At 67.2% G+C, this 19400-nt stretch overlaps 1 protein-coding gene across 1 annotated transcript in view; it reads right to left on the bottom strand.

The window, feature by feature from the left end:
* LAMA5 (laminin subunit alpha 5) overlaps positions 1–17221 on the bottom strand; it is a gene marked incomplete at its 5' end in the record, with an annotated part of 47183 nt that extends 29962 nt beyond the window's left edge. The window contains 6 exons of the mRNA XM_080812807.1: positions 1973–2070; positions 2161–2331; positions 2415–2533; positions 3204–3321; positions 12184–12336; positions 16916–17221. Coding sequence (XP_080668933.1) covers positions 1973–2070; positions 2161–2331; positions 2415–2533; positions 3204–3321; positions 12184–12336; positions 16916–17221 — 965 coding nt within the window. The remainder of the gene's footprint in view (positions 1–1972; positions 2071–2160; positions 2332–2414; positions 2534–3203; positions 3322–12183; positions 12337–16915) is intronic.
* Positions 17222–19400: the final 2179 nt, after the last annotated feature.

The raw sequence follows: 19400 nt of genomic DNA, 5'->3' as shown, positions 1-19400 counted from the left end.
GGAACGGGATTCCAGAAAGAGGAAAGAGGTAGAAGGGAGAGCCAGCAGGCAGAGCTGACGGCCGGGAATGGTCTTGAACTAACGACACACACTCTCAGATTCAAAAGGCAGGAGTCGGGCCCCTGGGGGGCTCCGTCGTTAAGCGTCTGATCCTGGGGTCCTGGGATCGAGATCGGGCTCCCTGCTCCGCGGGAAGCCTGCTTCTCCCTCTCCCACTCCCCCCACCTGTGTTCCCTCTCTGTCTCTCTGTCAAATAAATAAATAATCTTCTTAAAAAAAGAAAGAAAGAAAAGGGCAGGAGTCCTGAGCCACAGAAGACCTATGGCTCCTTGATGCTGTAGAGGAAATCCGCAGAGCACCAGGGGAAGGTCATAGAACCCTCCAGAAGGGGCAGACAAGCCAGACGGGCAACAGCACAGGCGACTGTGGACTCTGCCAACCACTGGGACGCCAGGTGACATGTTGGCATGGCCGCCAACTGGAGTTCTGTAGCCAGCTAAACTATCCCCCGCGAGGGAGGCCGACAGAGCCGCTGCAGCAACGGTCGTCGGACGGGGACACGGCCTCACGGCAACCACCACCACAGGATGCACTTCAGGCAAAGGGAACCGAGTGGCCAGGGGTACAAGGTGAGTCAAGAGGGGTGCGGGTCAAGGGCCTGGGCGGATCAGGAGGTGGCTCCCGGGCTGCGGGGACGGAGCTCCTGCTTACAGGGCTGTGTGAGCAGCTGTGACAGCGGGTCAACCACGCCCGTCACGAGGGCTGCCACTGCCATGAACAGTCCTGCCCCTGGCTGAACGCGGGTGTCCCCGAGAATGTGCAGCCTAGTCCCCGTGGTGATGGTATCTGGAGGTGGGGCCTTTGAGGGGTGATTAGGTCTTAAGGGTGGAACCCCCATCAGTGGGAGTAGTGTCCTTGTAAAAGGACCCCTGAGAGCTCCCTCATCCCCCGTGCCACGTGAAGACACCCCGAGACGTGGGCCCCTGTCGGCCTCAAGAACAGCAGTAAGTTTCTGTTGTTTACGAGCCCCTCGTCTACGGTATGTGGTGACGGCGACCCAACTGGACTGAGACAGCGATTGAAACAAAACATGTAACTTCCAAACCAGAGGAAAGGGGGAGAGTGAATGAGGGGTTCAGGACAGAGCGAGGCAGGTAGCTGGCAGAGCGGTGGTGGTGATGGGGGGAGAGGGTGCAGGTGGGGGTGGGGATGGGGACGGTGGTCCAGGCAGGGGCTGACGGCTGGAGACGACGGGGTCGGGGGTACGAAGGGGCAGAGCTCTCCCTGAAGAAGCGGCTGGGGCGCAGGGTATAGGAGCGGGGCGCGCAGGGCAGGCCGGTGCCCTGAAACACGGTGTGTGGGGGGTGCTGGTGTTCGTGCTTCTGGGGAAGCCGCCCAGCCCACCCCACCCCTCGCGCCCCCAGGCAGAGCTGGGCTCAGGGCACACCCTGGTACAGGTGAGTCAGAGCGGATGCCAATGCCTCCCCAGCAAGTAAGGGCAGGCCCGCCGCTCCTCTGAGGCTGATCTGGTGCCCGCGGGCTCCCCTCTCCGCCAGCACACATTCCCACTGGGCACTTAGTTTCCCAGAGCCGCCAGCGGCACCTGAGCTCCGGAAGCCGTGCGCAAGGACCGTGCGAGGTGGCGGGGGGAGCAGCTGCGGACAGCAAGGAGGGTATCATCCGTGTCCCGAGGGAAGGGAGGGGGCTGGAGAACAGGGACCTGCAGCCTCAGGCCAAGGACATCCCCACTGCCCCGCACAGGGCCCCGGCTTCTGCGGGGATGGCAGAGGCCTCTGGCTACAGGACAAATAGGTCCGCCCAGGCACGGGACAGCCCTCCACTTCGCCGCACACCTAAGGGGGTGGAGGCCAGGGGCGGCCACGCAGGACGAAGCACAGAGTGGGCAGCGGAACCAGGTCTCCCGCTCCCTGCGCTGGGAAGGGGTGAGGAGGACGGGGGCAGCGGGCCTCACCTGAAGGGGTCTGTGGGGTCTTGGGCATCGCAGACATCCGCGTGGCCGTGGCAGACACAGCGGCCGCCGATGCTGATGTCCTTGATGCTGTAGTAGTACTATGGGCGGGGGGGGTGAGTGTCACGGCCCCCTGCCCTAGCCGGGCCGCGCCGGCCCCACAGCCCCTCCGCACCCTGGCCGTGCCTCACCCGGCGGGTGACGGTGGGGTCCCGCAGCGCCTTGCCCATGAGGTGGCCCAGCAGCGTGTTGGTGCGCAGGAGCCGCAGACGCACGTTGCTGGCTTTGGTGAACTCCCGCAGCAGGGGTGAGAAGGAGAAGTTCCTGGCCCCCGGCCGCCCGTTCACCAGGGACACCACAATCTGCACGCGGGGCAGAGGGTCAGGCCGGGGGGGGGACCGCCACCCTCCCGCGAGCGGGGACCCCCCGGGGCCCCGGGACCCACCTCGCCATTCTCCAGGGGCACAATCCTCGAGTGCTCGGTGGAGCAGATGACGTGGTCGTCCCGCGTGATGCGCTCCAGCGTCTGCGGCCCGAACCGTTCCAGGCAGTCCCTCTTGGACGCTGTGGGGACGCGGGGCCCAGGAGCGCGCTGGAGCACGGCCACTCCCGACGGGCCGCCCCACAACCCCCGGGGCGCTGGGTTGAAGAAGGAGGGAGGTGCCTCCCCAGGAGGGCACGGAGGGCGGGGCGGCCCCTGCCCGAGCCCAGAAACCCTGCACTTGCCCACGCCTTGCGGACTGACCCCTCCCGGCCCTCGCCACGTGTGCCCCTCTCTGCAGAGACAAGTGCCCCCCCACCCCCATTCTTGGACGACCATTTCCAACTGCTCTCGCTCGTGGAGTTTTGGGGGACCCGTGGCCGAGGCCCACCCAATCGCAGGCTCCCATGGTGATCGGTCACGGAGGCCGCGGGCGTGGCGGGCTAGGGAGCCACTGTGCCTCCCGCCCGGCTCTCCTTGCTCCTTCGGGAGCTGCCGGACCATGAAGCCGGTCGAGAGGGAAGCAAGAGGTAGCGCCGGGGACGCCTGGTGCCACCGGCCTCTGGGCCCAGCCGTGCTCCACGTCGGGGACAGGAGCTGCTTACCATGCACCTGCCCCGGGAACCCGCGCCTGACGCCCCTGACACGTGCGGGAGGGAGGGCACGAGGGCCGGCCTGGCGCGCGGGGACCTTGCAAGAGTCCGGCCGGGCAGCCCCCCCCGGGGCGGCCCCCATCGCCCCCCCGAGACTCACAGGCGAAGAACTGCCACGGCTGGTAGGTGCGGCCGGAGTCCGTGGAGCGCTCCAGCACCCAGAGGTCCGGCCGCGGCGAGTTGGCGAACTTGATCAGCACGTAGGCCACGTGGTAGACCTGCGGGGGCAACGCGGCGCTGACGTCCCAGGCCCCTCCGCGCAGCTCAGGGCCCCCTCGGGGGGCCGCCCCACCCCGTACGGTGGGCTCCTGTCCCACACCGGCCATCTGGGGATCCGGCCTGTGGGGGCCAGCCAGCAGCGGCCCCCCAGCTCACTCGGGCCCGTGGCCGCTGAGGCTGGCACCGGGGACACAGAGACAAAGGGTGGGAACCCCCGGTTTCTGAACGTCTCCCCCCCCATCCCTGCCCTAGAGGCACATGGGTCTGTCAGGCTCTGAGGCCACAGGTGGGCCTGTGGGGGCTGGGATGGAAGGAACACACAGGGGCAGCCTGTCCAGGGTCCAGGCAGTGAGGCCAGCCGGCCTGGACAGGAGCTCATTCCACGGTCCCTGAAGCTCTGGTGGCCAGGCCTGGGCAGGTGGCCAGATGGTAGCCCAGCTCCCACATATGCCGGGCCTCTCCAAACAGCCGGCAGCTCCCGGGACGGGGCCCCTGTCCCAGCCCCACCCTGGTGAGCCCCTCGTCATTCTCAGGGCTGACTCAGGACCTGCCCCCTCTCCCTCTGCCTGGCCCATGGCCACCGGGTCCCGGCGACAGGCCCTGTCCTCCTCAGGAGGCCCCAGTGGGGTAGGCAGACCAGGGAATGAGGCCTCTCGGGACTGGGCCGGGGAGACCCCAGCAGCTCGGGAGCTGGAAGGCAGAGCGTCATGGAGCCCCGGGCGTGTCAGGGCAGCACTGAGACGGGGGAAGGACGAATCTGTTCCTCCAGAGGCCCCAAGACCCCTCGAGCCCCAGCCAGACCCACCTGTCCTGTTCTGTCTCTGGTCCCAGCACAACCCCTCTCCAGGCAGCGCTCATGCCTCTCACCTCTTCCAGACCGGAGGTCAGCATCCCGGGATGCCCCTGTGTCTTGCGCCCCCGGGGGCTGGCTGAGGCCCCTCCTACGTCGATTGCCACCCATGCGCCCTAGCAACCCCCAACCCCATCTGGCTGGGTTCTCATTGCCAAAGGTACCCCTCATCCAGCACCCCGGGGACATAGTACATGGCAAGGGATTCCCACATCATTGCCCAGAGCCCCCAGCCCCGGGTCACAGTTCCCAGGAAAGGGCTCCGGGGCCCTGAGAACTGCCTGTGGGCTCAATGATGAGGCAGGGCCACCAGGACCCCTCCGAGGGCGGCCAGCAGAGAGGCCCGCCCTCACACGCCCAGCCGTGCTTGTCTGGGGCGCCCCTGCTCGCACACGTCTCGGGGTGGCACCTGAGCACCCACCCCAGCCTCAGCCTCCGTGCGTGCCGACCACAAGGCGGCGATCACTGCAGGGAGGGATGATGGTTTCCAGGCCCTGGGGCTCTGAGGGCCAGCCAGTGCCTCCCCCGCTCCCAGCCCTCTGCCCCAAAGTCAAGGGAACAACAAAGCAGGCAGGGCCACTGTCCGGGCTCGCCTCTGGGCAGGGTGTGCTCGGGCTCCGAGGAGACCCAGGCGGGGAAGGCAGTGGGACTTGGGACATCCCCAGTTTGCACTGGGAGGGCCAGATACTCAAGAGGAGTGGGAGGTCCCAGACAAGGGCAGACAAAGCCAGTGGACATGCCCCCTTGGGGGCCTGGGATGGGAGCCCACACAGCCATCCCAGGCCCCTCCCACAGGCACCCCCAGGTAGGCAGTGAACTGTGCACCAGCCTCAGGGGTGACATCCCGCTCCGGGCCACCCCCCGCACCCTCATCGGCGCCCCACCAGCCCTAGGAGCAGGTCCTCTCCAGTACCTCCTTCCCTGGACCTGGCAGGCTGGGCCCAGAGCAGAGGGGCCCCACGGCACAGGGCAGGGGCCCCTTTAGGGCTGCCCGAGGCCCAGAGTCAGCCCCCCACCCCCCATCAACCTGAGGCCACTGTGGTGACCCCATGAGGGAAGGTGGGCACGGGCTGCTAAGGATGGGGGGTGGGAGGAGGTGGGAGGTCTGGACCCCTGAGATACGCCTTCTGAGTCCTGCCCTTTCCAGAAGGCCGGGCGTTCGCAGAGACAGGCCCAGTTTGTGCCAAGAGCCGCCTCTCCCCAGGGTGGGGGTGGGGGGCACGGGCTTATTTACCCGCAGCCAGAGCAGCCAGGCTCTCAGGCCGCAGTCCCATGAGCCCCACCCACTGGGGGAGGGGCTTCCGTCAGCGGTTGGTGGGGGCGGCTACTCACCCTACACCCAAACTGGCACCTTAGCTGACCCTCAGGCGCTCCAGGGAGCTCTGGGGGCACCTCCCATGGCTCCCATGCCAGGAGGGGTCTCTGTGAGGAAGGGGTCACAGCAAGAAGGGCGGGGAGTAGGGGGCCCTAGGCTGTGTGAGATGCCCACAGGCCATTCTTGGGGGGGGTGGCCAGCAGCTCCGCCCCCACCAAAGCCCAGAGGAACTTAAAGTTTCCCAGCCAGCCCCCCTGGGACCCACCCCCGCCTTTCCCTGAGCGAGGCTGCCGGGCTGCCCTCTCTGCTGGCCAGCTCTGTCCCTCCCCCAGGTCGGCGCTGGTCGCATTCTTCCCAGCTGAGAGCACTTGCACGGATATTGATTCAAATGCACCGATCAGGCAGGACCAGGGTGTAGAAGCATCCACCCCGTGCACAGCGTCCTGGGACATGCTTAAGGACCCCTGCCTCCAACCGTGTGCCACCTCACTGGTCGCACAGGCCCTCGACGGCTGTCCCCACGGCCCTGGGCTGGAGGGAGGCAGCCATGCACCTTGCGTGCCCCATCTGCCCCCAATGGGGTTGGGTTGCCAGGACCCCACAGCGGCCCCACACAGGGCCTGGGAGCACAAGCCGACCCCTGTACCCCCCAAGACCCAGCCGTCCCCCACCACCCCACCCGCTCCGCGCCACCGCCAACGGGGGCTGACCTTTCCTGCTGCTGCAAACTTCTGGGCAGAAAAAAAGAAAAGTCTTGTACCGCGTAAAGCCGAACAAAAGCCTGCTGAGTTATTTTTAAAAATTGGGCTATTTTGGGGGCAGGCACGTCTCCAGCACAGCAGCCGGACCTGCCTCTCGGCTGCCGCGGCCCCAGCCCCCACGCCTGGCCTGAGCGCCGAGGGTCAGGGCTCCGCAGCAGGCGGCACAGCCCCAGGGACCACGGCCGGAGTGGGGCTGGGGCCGGGGCAAGAGGCCCGGTGGGTTCCAGGGTTCCGTGGCTGCGCGGCCCCGGCTGTCCCTTCCCCTCCCAGGATTGGGGGGGGGGGGACAGGAAGACGAACAGAGCAGGGACACAGTCGGGACAGAGTATCTCCCCGGAGCCCGGAGCAGGCAGAGACCAGCCACCCCTGGAAGTGGGCAAGCAGGCGTCAGCGGCCCTAGTGGGGATGCTGCAAGGGCGGTGGTGTGGGGGGCGGGGGCTGCGCACAGGGCTGGGGTCTGGACAACACCGGGAGGACTAACGAGAACGCGGCTGCGGCCTCTGGAGCCCCCAGGCATGGGAAGGGGGGCAGAGGGGGACGGCTGGTCAGCAGCCACTTGGGCTGGGGCACCCACGTCACCAAGGGCAGGGCTGTGGCCGGCACAGACCACCCCCGCCCTGGCCGATCTCGGGGCTGGGAAGACCCAGGCTGGCCCTCGTGCCCCTGTCCCAGGGGAGGAGGGCGCCTGTCCGCCACCCCCCGCCCCAGCCCCGTTCCGCTGGGCCGGCCGGCGTGAATCACCGGGCAGTCTGTGACTCAGCCCTGGCCCCACAGGAAGCAGGGCCCTACGCCGATGCCCGGGACGGGCCAGGGTCCCAGGCTGTGGCCGGGCGGAAGCAGGAAGCCCCTCCTAGCCAGGCGTCCGGGCTTCCCCGTGGAGGGAGCCCTGGGACACCCAGACCTCCTGGATACTCCCCCACCCCAGACTGCCAGAGCCCACCTTCAGGGCCCCGCACCCCCAGGTCTGCCCACCCTCCCCGCAGAGACCCCCATCTGGAAACAGTGCAGACAAATGGCAGAGCAGGGCGGGCGTGCCTCCTCGAGCCCCCAGCTGGTTAAATGAGCACGGCCATGCAGCCCGGCGAGCTCCCGGAGGGGCAGGGGTCGTGGGCAGGAGAGCAGAACACGGAAACGCAGGACGTGCTTGGCGGCTTCAGGGCCTCGCTCTGCCGGTCGGGGCACTCAGGGCACAGGTGTGCAGAGCGGGGGAGACCTTTGGGGAAAAGGGGCTGGGAGGGCCCTGACAGGTGTGCAGGGTCCCGCCGGCGAGAGCGGAAAACGATTCCACATGGCTTAGCACTTCGCTATTCCAAGACCCCCACCTCCAGGGGCTGTCCCCGGTCCCCTCCTGGCAGCCTGGCCTGGGTCAGGCCAGATGGTCAATCGTGGGCCACAGGACATAGAGTTTATCCCCAGGGGGAGCCCCCAAACCTAAACAGTTTAGTCTCGGTGAATGGTGCTGCTGGAGACCATTGCTTGGGGTTGTTTAAACATACAGAACTGGAAGCCTTGGGGGCCCGCCGGGGGTCGGGGGAGAGGAAGTGGTGGGGAGGCACGTATCCAGCCTGAGCACGCCCGGACGGCCACGGGCAAGCGTGTCAGCGACGAGATGCGCAGGGCTGGCGACAGATGGCCCCCAGGCCTGGGCGCAGGGAGTGCCTCTGGCCCCACATCCTCTGAGCAAAGGATCCTGCTCATTCTCATGAGGAGAGGCGGGGCCCATACTGGAGAAGGGGTGTCTACCCCACAGACGCCACCAGGACTCCCGGTGTCCTCCCCCCGGGAGCCCAGCTCAAGGGCCCACGTCCAGTCCAGCCCCCACACCTGTCCAGAGCCCGGCCAGCCCTGCCCATACTTCCTGCCGCTTCCCTTGAACAACCCCACTGACATTCCCAGGGTGCCGGCCTCATGGCTGAGTGCCCAGCCAGGCCAGACAGCTGGGCCAGTGGCCGTAGCATCATAAGCCAGCACGCCAGCAGGCACCCTGGGACCAGGAGGCCTGCCCAGGGAGCCCCGAGCCAGTCGGCCTCTGACGACACGCTGCCCGACCCCTTCTCCTTCCATTTGGTAGATGGAGAAACGGAGGTTCTGTGAGGCGGGCAGGGCAGAGCTGCCTGGGGATCCTAACAGCCAAAGCAGCCAGCATGCTCTAAGGCTCTCGGCCCACATGCAGGAGCTCTCATCCCTGCACTCAGAGAGGAAATAGCCCAGGAGCCACAGCCCACGTGGCCGGGCTGTCCCCAAGCCCACCGTCAACTCTGGAGACCGGCACCAGGGTCTCGGTCACTCTGCCCTGGCTCAGTTGCCCCAAGTGCCCAGGGAGGGCTCACCCGCAATGGCTCGCAGCTGTGCCAAAGCTCTGCTCAGCAGACCCTGTCTGGTGGGTGGTGGCGGCTGGTGTCCGCCCCGGCTCCCTACTGTCCCCTAGGGAGTGCACAGACCCCTGACCCTGGCATTTCCGGTTGTCAACATGTGGCCTCATACCCAACTACCCCAGCCTACACCCTGACGCTGAAGCTGGCCCCCTCTGCACAGTTACCCCTGCCACACCCTTGCCCCTGGCCTTGGAGGGCTGAGACACGGGGCTGGCCTGCCCGGTCACGGGTAAGAACGCGGCTGGGAGGGGATCAGCCGGGTCTGGGCAGTGTGGCTGCAGCGGGCAGGGAAGGGAGACGACTCTGGGGCGAGTCCCTCCCCCACGGTAGGCCCCAGAGGGGTGTCTGGAAAGGCCGGCAGTCTCCCCCCACATCAAGCCCCCGCTATCTCTGCCCAGCTCTTTGAGACACTGTCCAGAGCCCCCCGTGGGGGCAGGGCACTGGAGCCGGCACCTACCCCGCCGTGGGGCCCGAGCCCAGGCTGTCAGAGACGACGCCCACCCTGCCCTGGGCACAGGGAAGGGGAGCCTCAGGCTGGCAGGAGGCCCCAGGAGCACCCCCAGGCGGGTCCTGGGACTGCACCCTCCGGAGAACACCCACTTCTGAGGCCGGTGCCCAGCAGCGTCAGACCAACAGCTCTGTTCTCTCAGGTCTGAGGGTTCCCGGACAAGGTCCACGAGGCAAGCGCGGCAGGGAACTCGGGCCTGGGCCTCCCGCGCCCTTCCCAGCCAGGACTTTACTCACAGAACCTCCGTTTCTCCATCTACCGAATGGAAGGAAGAGGGTCCCACTGTCCCCCGCCTACCGTGAGATGGGAAAGATCACCAGGGAATAGAGAGGTGACTCAGGGCAAGAGGGAACAGGCTCACGGAGGCCCCGTGGGGCTCCTGTGCCCCCACACACGGCAGGGATCACGCGCCATCAGTTCCGTGCCTGCCCACGGGGCATGCAGCCTCCCTGCCCCCTTTCTCGGCTCTCCTGGGGGCAGGAAGGCCCCTGGTGCCCAGTGCCAGCTGCCTCCTCCCCCTTCCCAGGGTATCCGCTCCAGATTCCAGAACAAAGGCTGCTGGCGGCCCGCCACAGGGGGCGTGCCCAGACCCACTGCCCGCTAGGCCTGGCTTCCTCGCGGAAGCCCAGCCCCACCCAGGACCCATGCCTCCAAGCACGCCTTGTCCCAAAGGGGGAAAACCCAGTACACGGCCAGGACCCCTAGGCTCTGCCCCCTGGGCTGTGCTAGCTTGGCCAGGCCCCTTGGGCTCAGCCTATCACCCCATCTGCGCCAGGGAGTGGGCTCAGAGGGTCCTGCCCTGGGGACATCCTCAGGACCTCAACAGACAAGGAGCTCTTGAGGGCTCAGACCCCAGGTCACTGAGAGGGCCATATTCTAGGCCCCCAAACATGCCCCCTGGTGCTCCAAGCCTCCACCCTCCGGAAACGTCGCTGCTACTCTTCCCCTACGTGGGGCTCCCCTGCCCTGCAATGGGGCACTGAGGGCCAGGCCTGGCCTCCATCCCCCACCCCAGCAAGCAGGGGCACCCGCCGGGACCCGGTTGCTGCTCAGTGGCTCAGGGAGGAAGAGGCAACGAGCTCCCTTTCCAAGAGTGAGGTGGTGAACCCGGGAACTTCCTCTGGGATCCCATCTCAGCGGGGAGACAGGTCGAGGAAGGAGATTTCTCTCTCCCACACAGCCAGACACTGGGTCCATCTACGCTGCCCAACTCCAAAGCACGTGAACAGGCAGTCGGTGTCCACTCCCTCCCCATCCACACCGGCAGCCCCTTGGCCAAACCAAGACAGGCTTGGGGGATTCATCTGCAGGCGGTAGAGGGGAAGGAGGCAGGGAGGGGGCAGTGGGTGGATGGAAAGAGACATCGGTGGGAGGGAGGGTGGAAAAAAAGGAAGGAAGGGTGGGGGAGGGAGAGAGAGGAGTGTGACCCTGCGGATGGGTGAGTCACTCCTCCTTCCCGTGTTCTTCTCTGTGATTTCACAGTTGGGGAAACTGAGGCTTGGAGGTCAGGATATGCTGTGACAGCCGCTTGATGGCCTGGAACCAGTGCACAAAGCAAACACAGGGCCAGCCTCATCAGCTCCCGCCCATTTCACAGATGGGGAGGCCGGGGCCCCGGAGCCCCGAGGGGGCAGAGCACCGGCTGAGCCCCTCCCCGCCCCCACTCACTGCACCTCAGGGGGGCCTCACGCCCACCTGCTCTGCGGCCGCTCTGGCATTGCCATGAAGACTGTGCACCGGGCTTGGGCCTTCCTCCCTCCCCGCCCCCCCACCCCCTAGCCAGGTCTGCCCCATAGAGGAGGAGGGGAGGCAGGAAGAACCCTCCAGCTCAGCACAAGTTCCCTCCCACGGGCGGAACAGCAGGAGGCTCTCCTTCCCCGCCCATGGGCCCCGGAGGGCAGTGCCGGAGAGAGGAGGAGCCCAGGGCCACACAGGGCTTCTGATGCCCCTCCCAGACTCCCTCCAGGTGACGGGACCGCGCGGATGTGATCAGAACCCAGTGAGCTGAACGGAAGCGGCCCGGCCCCTCCCCAGTCCGGTCCACCCCCAGCCCAGCCCCTCCCCCTGCACGATGGCTGCTTCTCCCGAGGGGATAACCGAGGGCATAACCACGAATGAACCCACGTCCCTCCAGGCCCACCTTCCCCTGGGCCACGCCTGCAGGCTTCCAGGCTTCAGGCAGGAGGGACGCCAGCAAAATACCCCAACTCCCCCCTGGGCCCCACCCTTCTAGCCACTTCCCCACCCCTCCTAACAACACCAGGGGGACAGTGGGACAGGGGGCCAGCAAGGAGCAGACATCGACCAGGTCACACCCCAGGACGGTGGCAAAGCCAGCCACCGTGAACAGGTAGGGCTCCAGCAGGATAGAGCTCGTCGCCGGGACCCCAGGCAGGCCCCGGGGTCGGTCACTTCCAGGCTCAGCCTCATCGACCTGCCCCCACCGCACCCCCAGTGGCAACAGGACTGCGGGGCCTGTCTCCCAGGCAGGTCACCGGGGCCAGGCACTGGCCAAGTCCCCCACAGAGCAGGACAGAGCCTGAGGGAGTCTGACCCCCGCCCCGGATCCCACTAGCGAGCAGGGCTCATTGCTCACCGAGAAATGCCTGCCCCCCGCCCCATGAGCCGGGGCTTCAAAGGCCAAGGAGGGCAGAGAGCGGTGGCCTGAGCACACGCACCTGACCCCAAGGTGGCCCACCTGACCCCAAGGTGGCCCACACGGCACAGGTATGCCAGGAATGTCCACTTCTAGAGCCTCCTCCGCGGCCCGGGCCCCTCCCACGGCCGCCAGGCAGCGCCAGGCTCCAGGCAAAGGAATTCCTCCAAGTAAACACAAGGGCCTCCCAGCATCTGGGCCCGCCTCCAAGCTGTCCCCTGACCCCAACTGTGACCTCTGGGAAGCCCCCTCCCGCCGCTCTCCCCCTGCGTGCGGCAGGGGTGCTGACGGGACACACAGAAGGTGCCCGCGGCCACGCCTCCGTCGGCGCGGGGCCTGCCACCCGCAGCTCCCGCCAGACCCCACGGCCACCGCTGCCGAGGCGGGGGACCCTACCTGGCCCAGATCCAGGGTGACGTTGACCTCGTTGTACTCTAGTCCCCGGGACAGCGGCGGGCTCTGCCACCAGCGCTCCGTGCCGTCGATGGCGTTGCTCACGGGATGTGCCCTGTTGCTGTTGGCAGCCGTGCAGATGTCACAGTACTGGCCCTAGGAGGGGCCGGCGTGGTCAGATGGCGGGGGTGGGAGGCTGACACCCTGCCCCTCGGTCATCCCCCACCCCCGCACCCCCGACCTGCCGACCCTCACCGGCCATCCCCCGCTCACTCGGCAAGCACAGAGTGCCTACTACGTCAGGGGCTTGGGGGTTCGGCTCTGGGGAGGGATGGTTGTCCCCTCACAGGGGAAAGCGGAGAGCGGGGAAGGAGAAGGGCACCCGCTTTAGGTGGGAAAATCCCTGTGCGCCTCTCTGGGTGGGGGGGCGTCTGAGGCCTACGCTGCAAGCGGGGGGTGGGCTCCAGACAGAAGGGTGAGCCCCGCAGGGCCCGGGGCCAGGAGGAAGCAGGGAGCCCGGGACCCAAAGGCCAATGGAACCGGAGCCCAGGCGGAAAGAGGGCTGGTCTGGGGGGGCCACAGTCCCCAGACAGAAGGCCCGGGAGCATCAGGGTGGGGTGGGGTCCAGGTGGCTAGGACGATGGGGAGAGCCAAACTGCACCCCCCAGGGCCTCCAGCCCCTCCCCCACAACCCTCCCGTTGGGCTCTTACCCAGATCCTGGATTAGGGTCTCCAGAGAGAAGGAATTAAGCCATTCTGGCAGCCTGTGGGGAGAGGCCCCAGAGTGGAGGCATGTGGGCAGCCATCAGGCTAGGCCTGGACCTCCTGCTCTGCGGCTTCCGAGCCCTGGGACCAGGCCAAGTCACGGCGCCGAGAGCCTCAGTGTCCCCATCTGAAGAGTGGGGGTAACACTGGCACCTGCCTTGGCCATGGAAAGATTAGCGGGTCCCACATGGGGGCTGGCAGCTGCTTCTGTCCTGGTCCAGCCACCTGCTGGGGCCTGTCCTCTGAGGCACAGAGGCGTCCCTGTCAGGGAGGAGCAGGTGCTGGGAGCCCGGGGCACAGCGAGGAAGATAGCTGGGTCCTGGCCACTGGCGAGAAGAGGCCCAACCTCCACCCCGGAGGAAACCAGACCCGCCATCTCCCGGCACACAAGAGGCAGCCCTCTGGGATTTGGCATCCATGGAGGCCCCAGAGGCTGTGTCTGGGAAATTCGGCCGCCCCACCCCTCCCAACCTCCCAGGGGGCCAGACCTTGTCCTAGGAGTTGGAGGTGGGAGCGTGGGAGACCCCTTGTTGCCCCAATCCCAGGCCTGGCAGCCATGGAGGGCCTCTAGCAAGGCCCCACAAGTGCGGGTCTGCCCCACGCTGCCCCTGTGGGCTTGGGTCTGTGAGACTTCATGCACCGGACCTACGGGACCCTGCCTCCCACCCCACAGGCTCCCAGGGCCCCTCAGACTAGGAGCCCCGGGCCGCCCCAGCTGAGACCTCGTTCGGGCCAGTGGGCTCTGGACTCTCATCTCTTGTCCTGCCTCAGCTCACATGTCACCTCCTCGGCAGGGGCCCCAGGGCTCCAGACCCCCCAGGCGGCTAACCCACGCATCGCCCTGCTTTCTTCATCCTATCACGGAGCCTGAAACTCCCGGGATACTAGTGGTTTCTCTGTCCACTGCCCTCCCCTGCCTCGTGGTAACCCTCCCTCTTTCCTGTGCCTCTGAGCAACCCCTCCCCCCAGCCCAGGGCTGCCGGACCCAGGGACTGGAGCAGTAGGGGACACTCAGAAAAGTTCTACCGCCTAGCTCAAATGGGGACCCCAAACTAGAAGCCAAGGCTCTGGCTCCCAGGACCTAGAGGAGCTCCCAGGAGGTAAGCAGAGAAGGGAGCCCGCACCACAAGTGGGCGTGCGGCGTCAGGGGCCTGGAGGGGCCCAGGGCGGCAGGGGGCCTTCCTAGAAGAGGTGGGCAGGGCCAGCCCGCTGGGTTGGTGGGCCTTCCAGAAAAGGTTGCCTGGGGTCAGACGCCCCCCCACAACCAAGCCCAGGAGGAAGCTGGGTCAAGGGGTCCCAGGAAAGTTTCTGCTCAGGCCCACCCAGAGAGTCAAACAGGGGTGACTCTAGTCCCCAAAGGCTACAAGTGGGCGCCTCTCCATGATGTGGGCCTCCTGGCCGGCCTGTCTGCCTGGCTTTGGCTTGCAGCGGACAGTGCTGGGGAAACCGGGCTGCCTCCGCCCCCCGCTCCAGAGGGTCCTGCCAGGAACAGAGTGAGGAAACAGGGAGCAAGCGAAGAAGGTCCCCTCCCCGTGAGTCACCCGCCGGCAGCTGAGCCCCGACTTCCCCTGCAGGGCCCAGGGCCAGCCTGGAGCTCCTGCAATGCCCACCCGAGGCCACGGGGCTGAAGTGCCCCAGCTGCCCTCTGTGGGCTCTGGCTGCCTCAGGACCACCTCGCCCAAACAGCAGCAGGCCTCACCCCAGGCCCACCAGGTTCTGTCCCGCCTCCTCCAGGGCTCCGGGGCGCCGCTAGCCCCCATTCTCGGGCCCCACATCCTCTGGGGCCCAACGCCCATGTTAGCACAAGACTGAACTCTCAGGACAGAGAGAAGCAGGGAATCACCTCCCTGGCACCTGATCCTCCCCCCCGCTCCCCACCCCAAGCTCGGCTCCAGACGGGGGGGGGGGGGCTCCAGACGGGGGCTCCAGACGGGGACTACAGGCGAGGCCCTCTTGACAGCCCCCTCCAGGGCCGGGGCAGCAAGCAGGAGGCCCGTGCAGCTGGAGGCAAAGGCAGAGGCACTGGCCGGGCCAGGGACACAGCCAAGGCCACATGGCTGTGCAGCCTGTACCCCTCGGGAACGCACCTTCCTAGCACAGCTGGCAGCTAGACCAGGCGTGCTAACCTTGCTCCCAACGCTCAAAGGGGAGCTTCTGCCTCTCTCTGCCCCTCTCTCTCTCTCTCTCTCTCTCTCTCTCTCTCGCCAGGCCAGGAGCGGTGAGGGCAGGGCTGTTGGCGCTCACCCCAGGGCCTGCTCCCCACCATGTGACACCATGTGCGTCAGCGGTCTCTCCGGAGGGCTTCCCAGGCCCCCCCGCCATGCTCACAACCACAGGTGAAGCAGGCTCTCATACCCATTTGGCAGATGAGAAGCCTGAGGCCCAGGGAGAAAAAAGAAAGCCACAGCTAAGGAGAAGCAGAGGGAAGGTGCTCTGACCTGGGCCCCCAGGCTGTTCCCTTAAGCACATGGAGTGAGCGACAGAGACAAAAGCCAGGGGTCCTCAAGGGGGCTACTCAGCCGGGGCCTGCAGGGTACAGGATGGGGGTTCTAAGGGGCCCAGGTGAGCCAGGAAGGGGCATCAAGGGCTCAGCCGGGCCCTCTGGAGACCCCCACACAAGCTCCTTCCTGCCACCCAGCCTCTGACATCAACCAGATGTGCCAAGGGCCTGCAGCAGGGACGGGTTCTCATTGCTCGCCTGCGCCAGACCCTGGCCTGGCAGTGGGCCTTTCAGCAGGTGTCCACAGTACAACTCTCCGGGCCTCAGTGTCCCTATCTGAAACATGGGCTTGACACCCCTTATATCAGCTGTGCTGGGCACAGGGGAGGGCACTCAGGTAAGCCCAGGAGCTCAAGGGAGGCCAGCATTCCTGGCAGGATGGCTCTGGGGCACAGGCGGCCCCCCTACCCCGCTCTGCTCCCCCCTCCAGGGGAGGGCCTGGGGCAGTGGGTGGGCAGGCCAAGCAAGGGGGCCAGCTGAGGCTCCTCCATTCGTCACCCACCCTAGCTAATCCACCTCCAACTGCCCTCCTCCCCTCCCCCTGCCTCTTCTACCAGGACTGTGGGGACTCAGGTTACAACCGCCTTGGGGCCTCCCCTCTCTCCCTAAGGTTCGGGAGGGATGGGAAGACAGCACCCGCCTCCAAGGGTGGCCCCTCGGCCTCACAGGATCCCAGCCCTCAAGCTAAGCCCAGAGAATCCTCACAGCGCTGCCTTCTCCGTCAGGTGCCCGGTGCAGCTGGGGCCCCCGAACCCCGCCCCCACCTAGACTCCTAGCTTGGGTGGGCATGCCTCCCGGAGTGTCTGCAGGGGTTGGAACCCCATCTCCTCAAGGAGACTGAAGACGACAGACCAGCACCTGTGGGGCAGAGATGCTGCCCAGGGTTTGCATGTGTGCTCGCACCCCCAATTAAAAATACCACTGTTTGCCCCCACACACACACCTTAAGGGTCCCATCATGTCCCTAGATCCCCGGCTTCAACCCTCTGCTACAAGCAGTGAGAGCCTCCAGGGTCGGGCTCCAAACTCCAGGAAGCCCGACCCTCCCGCCGTCATGCCAGTGGCGTGCGCGCCGGCAGGTTCCAGCCTGTCCCGGGGAGAGGCAGAGCGGCCCGCCCCTTCCCCACCGGCAGCCGCGGTGGAAGCCAAGACCCGCCCTCGCCGGGATCCCGGGACTCGGGGCGGCCAGGGTACGGCACCAGCCCCCCTCCCGCCCTGCCACCGCCGCCCGGGGACGCTGCGTCCCGCCCTCACCGCGGGACGCGCACTACTCCGGCCGAGCCTGAAAGGCCGAGCTGGGGTCCCCCCGGTTTCCCGAAATGCGGAACCAGCGCGTCGGGACGGGGCGCGCGGGCTTCGGTCCGTACCTGGGCGCTCCCCGCCAAGTCCGTCCCCGGCGCCCGCGTCCCCGCGACGGCGTCCCCGCCACCCCGCCCGCCCGGCGGCGACCCAGCCCCGGCCGGCGCTCACCTGGATGGTCTGGTTGGGGTCCCCGCCCGCCACGGGGCCGCCCACCAGCTTGCAGTAGAGGTCCTCGGTGGGGCGCGGGGCGCCGCGCGCCGGGGCCTCCTCGCCGCAGGTGGCCGAGGCGGTGATGCGGGCGCCCTCCGCCAGGTTGAAGTAGGGCGGGTGCAGGCTGAAGCCGCCGTCCGCCGGCTCCCGCGCCCGCGCTGCCCCCAGCAGCGCCAGGCCGACCAGGAGCAGCGGCCCGGGGCCCCGCGACCCCGCCGCGCGCCGTGCGCTCCCCGCGCGGAGCCGCGCGCCCAGCTTCGCCATCTTCCAGCTCCGGGGACCGCGGCGCCGCGGGAGCCCAGGGAGTGCGGCGGTGGCCGGCCGGCTCGCCCCGCCTGCGGACGTCAGGCCCCGCCCCGGCCCGCCCGGGCGCCCGAGCCCCGCGCCCCGGGGAGGGGACGGGGAGGGGCGGGGAGGGGGAGGGGCGGCCGGGGGCCTTAACCCTTCGAACCCCGGCCCGGCCGGCCTCCCCAGAAGGGGCACCTGCTGGCCCCGGGCCAGGCCGTGGGAGCGCAGCCTGACCGCGACCTCCCCCGCGCCCCACAAGGCCTGGCTCCCGGTCCCGAGCGGCGTCCCCGGGTCCCCGGCGCCAGGCCCGCTCTTCCCAGCCTGGCGGCTCCGCTCTTTGTTTCCCTAACTTTGGGCACCTCTTGGAGGCCGAGCGCCCCCGGCGGCCCGGGGACAGGCGCTTCGGCGAAAGCTTGCGCAGCGGCCCGCCCGGGCCCTCTGCCACACCATGGGCCCAGCCCGTTGCCACCTCCATCCCAGAAGCGACTCCGTGTCCAGAGTGACTGCCCCACTGGAGCCCGACGCTTGGTTCCCCAGGACTCCACGGGGTGACCTCCGCAGACCCTGTGCAGCCTCACTCCTCTCTTCGGTGTTTGGCTTTTCTCCCCTTTTACCGCCCTCCCCCATATCTGCCTCTTTCTGCGGGCGGAGAAGGTGAGCCCTTGCCACCCACAAGTGGCTGTGGGTGGGGGCCCTAGAGGGAGTCCAAATCACAGGGGGATAGAAAGACCCAGATTGGGGACCCCATGGGTCCCTGGGGCAGGCAGGTCAGATTCAACCCTGCCACTCCCACCTGTACTTGGCTCTTCAATATTCTGAAATAGGGAAATGGAGCAAGAGGCACAGGACACAGATGCCCAGTGTGGGGCCCCTGTGGCAAAGGGACGATGCTCAGGACCCCGAGGGTGCCGGGAAGATGGGCTGCAAAGGACTTCTACTGAGCACGTGCTGTTAGAGTCACCGGGAGCTCGGCCTTGTGCCTGGAGGTGCCTGTGCTTTGGAGGACCGGGACTCCACCATCTTCTGCCAGCCAAGCCCTCCCAGCTCAGGGCCGCTCCCCCTGCTGGTACAGCCCCCCCCCCCCCCCCCCCGTCGCTGGAGGGTGCTTGGGAAATGACACAGGACCCAGAGGCCAGGGCTTAGGGTTGTGTCCCAGCTGTTTCTGCATTTTGGTGGCTGTGACCACTGGGGCTCCTCCTCCTCCCCTCCAGCTCCTGGCCCCAGTCAGCCTCACGGGGAGGCCTGGGGGGTGGGGGGGCTGGTGCGCAGCTGCTGGTCTGGCAGCTTCCCCCCATTCTCTGAGCCAGGCCAGCTGGGTGCATATGTCCCACGTGGGGCCCCCTGGACAGTCCTGGGTGGTGGGTAGAATGAGTGTCTGGGGTGGTGGCCAGCTGGTCCCGGTGGGGGTCCTGCGGCAACAGCTGCCCCAGAAGGGTGCTTTACCATTCACATCCTTCTGGGTGTCCCTGGCCGCCACCAAATCCTGTATCTCAAGGGAGTTGAGTGGCCCTTTCTCCTCGGAGTTGGGACATAGCAGTGAGGATAACCCTCCCTCCTCCCCTCTAGTCTTCCATGATTTTGTAACTTCTCTTTTAGTTCTTCCACCTGGGGGAGGGCAAAAAGAGGCAGCTGCCTTTGTAGGAGAAGTTTCGAGTTGGGGAGGAGCTGGCCCAGAGGGTGGGCGGGAGACCTGGAATACTCTGGAATCCCCAAGCAGACAAGCCAGCTCAAGAGCTAATTCATGACCCCTTGCAAGAGACAGACAGACGGAGAGCCACCTCCAGGCAGTAGCAGGGCTTCCAGATGGGAATTTGACCTGCCCCCACCCCATCCTCCCTACTGCCCAGAGATCACCTCATTGTGCACATCACTGCACCGTGCTCTGGGCCCTGGCGCCCCTTTGATAGCTGGGGGTCCTGGTGGTCTGAGGTCTGGAGGCTGGGGACCCTCCCACTCTCCACCCTCCTCTCAGGTCATCCCTGGGTGGGGGGCAGCCGGCAGAGGCCGGTGGGAGCCCTTCGAGCCCCCTAGCAGCCAGGCCTCTGCCCTCTGAGGGCGTAGAGCTGGCCAGGGGAGGAGGGGCGGCCCGAGAACGTGCCCAGTCAGCCAGGGCCCCTGGTGCAGGAAGGGTTAATCCTGAGCAACTGGGGGGGGA

This window comes from Martes martes (assembly GCF_963455335.1).
Source record: "Martes martes genome assembly, chromosome: 9".
Lineage (NCBI taxonomy): Eukaryota > Metazoa > Chordata > Mammalia > Carnivora > Mustelidae > Martes > Martes martes.
The sequence above is the reverse complement of the archived record's forward strand: the minus strand, read 5'-3'. Positions and strand labels throughout refer to the sequence as shown.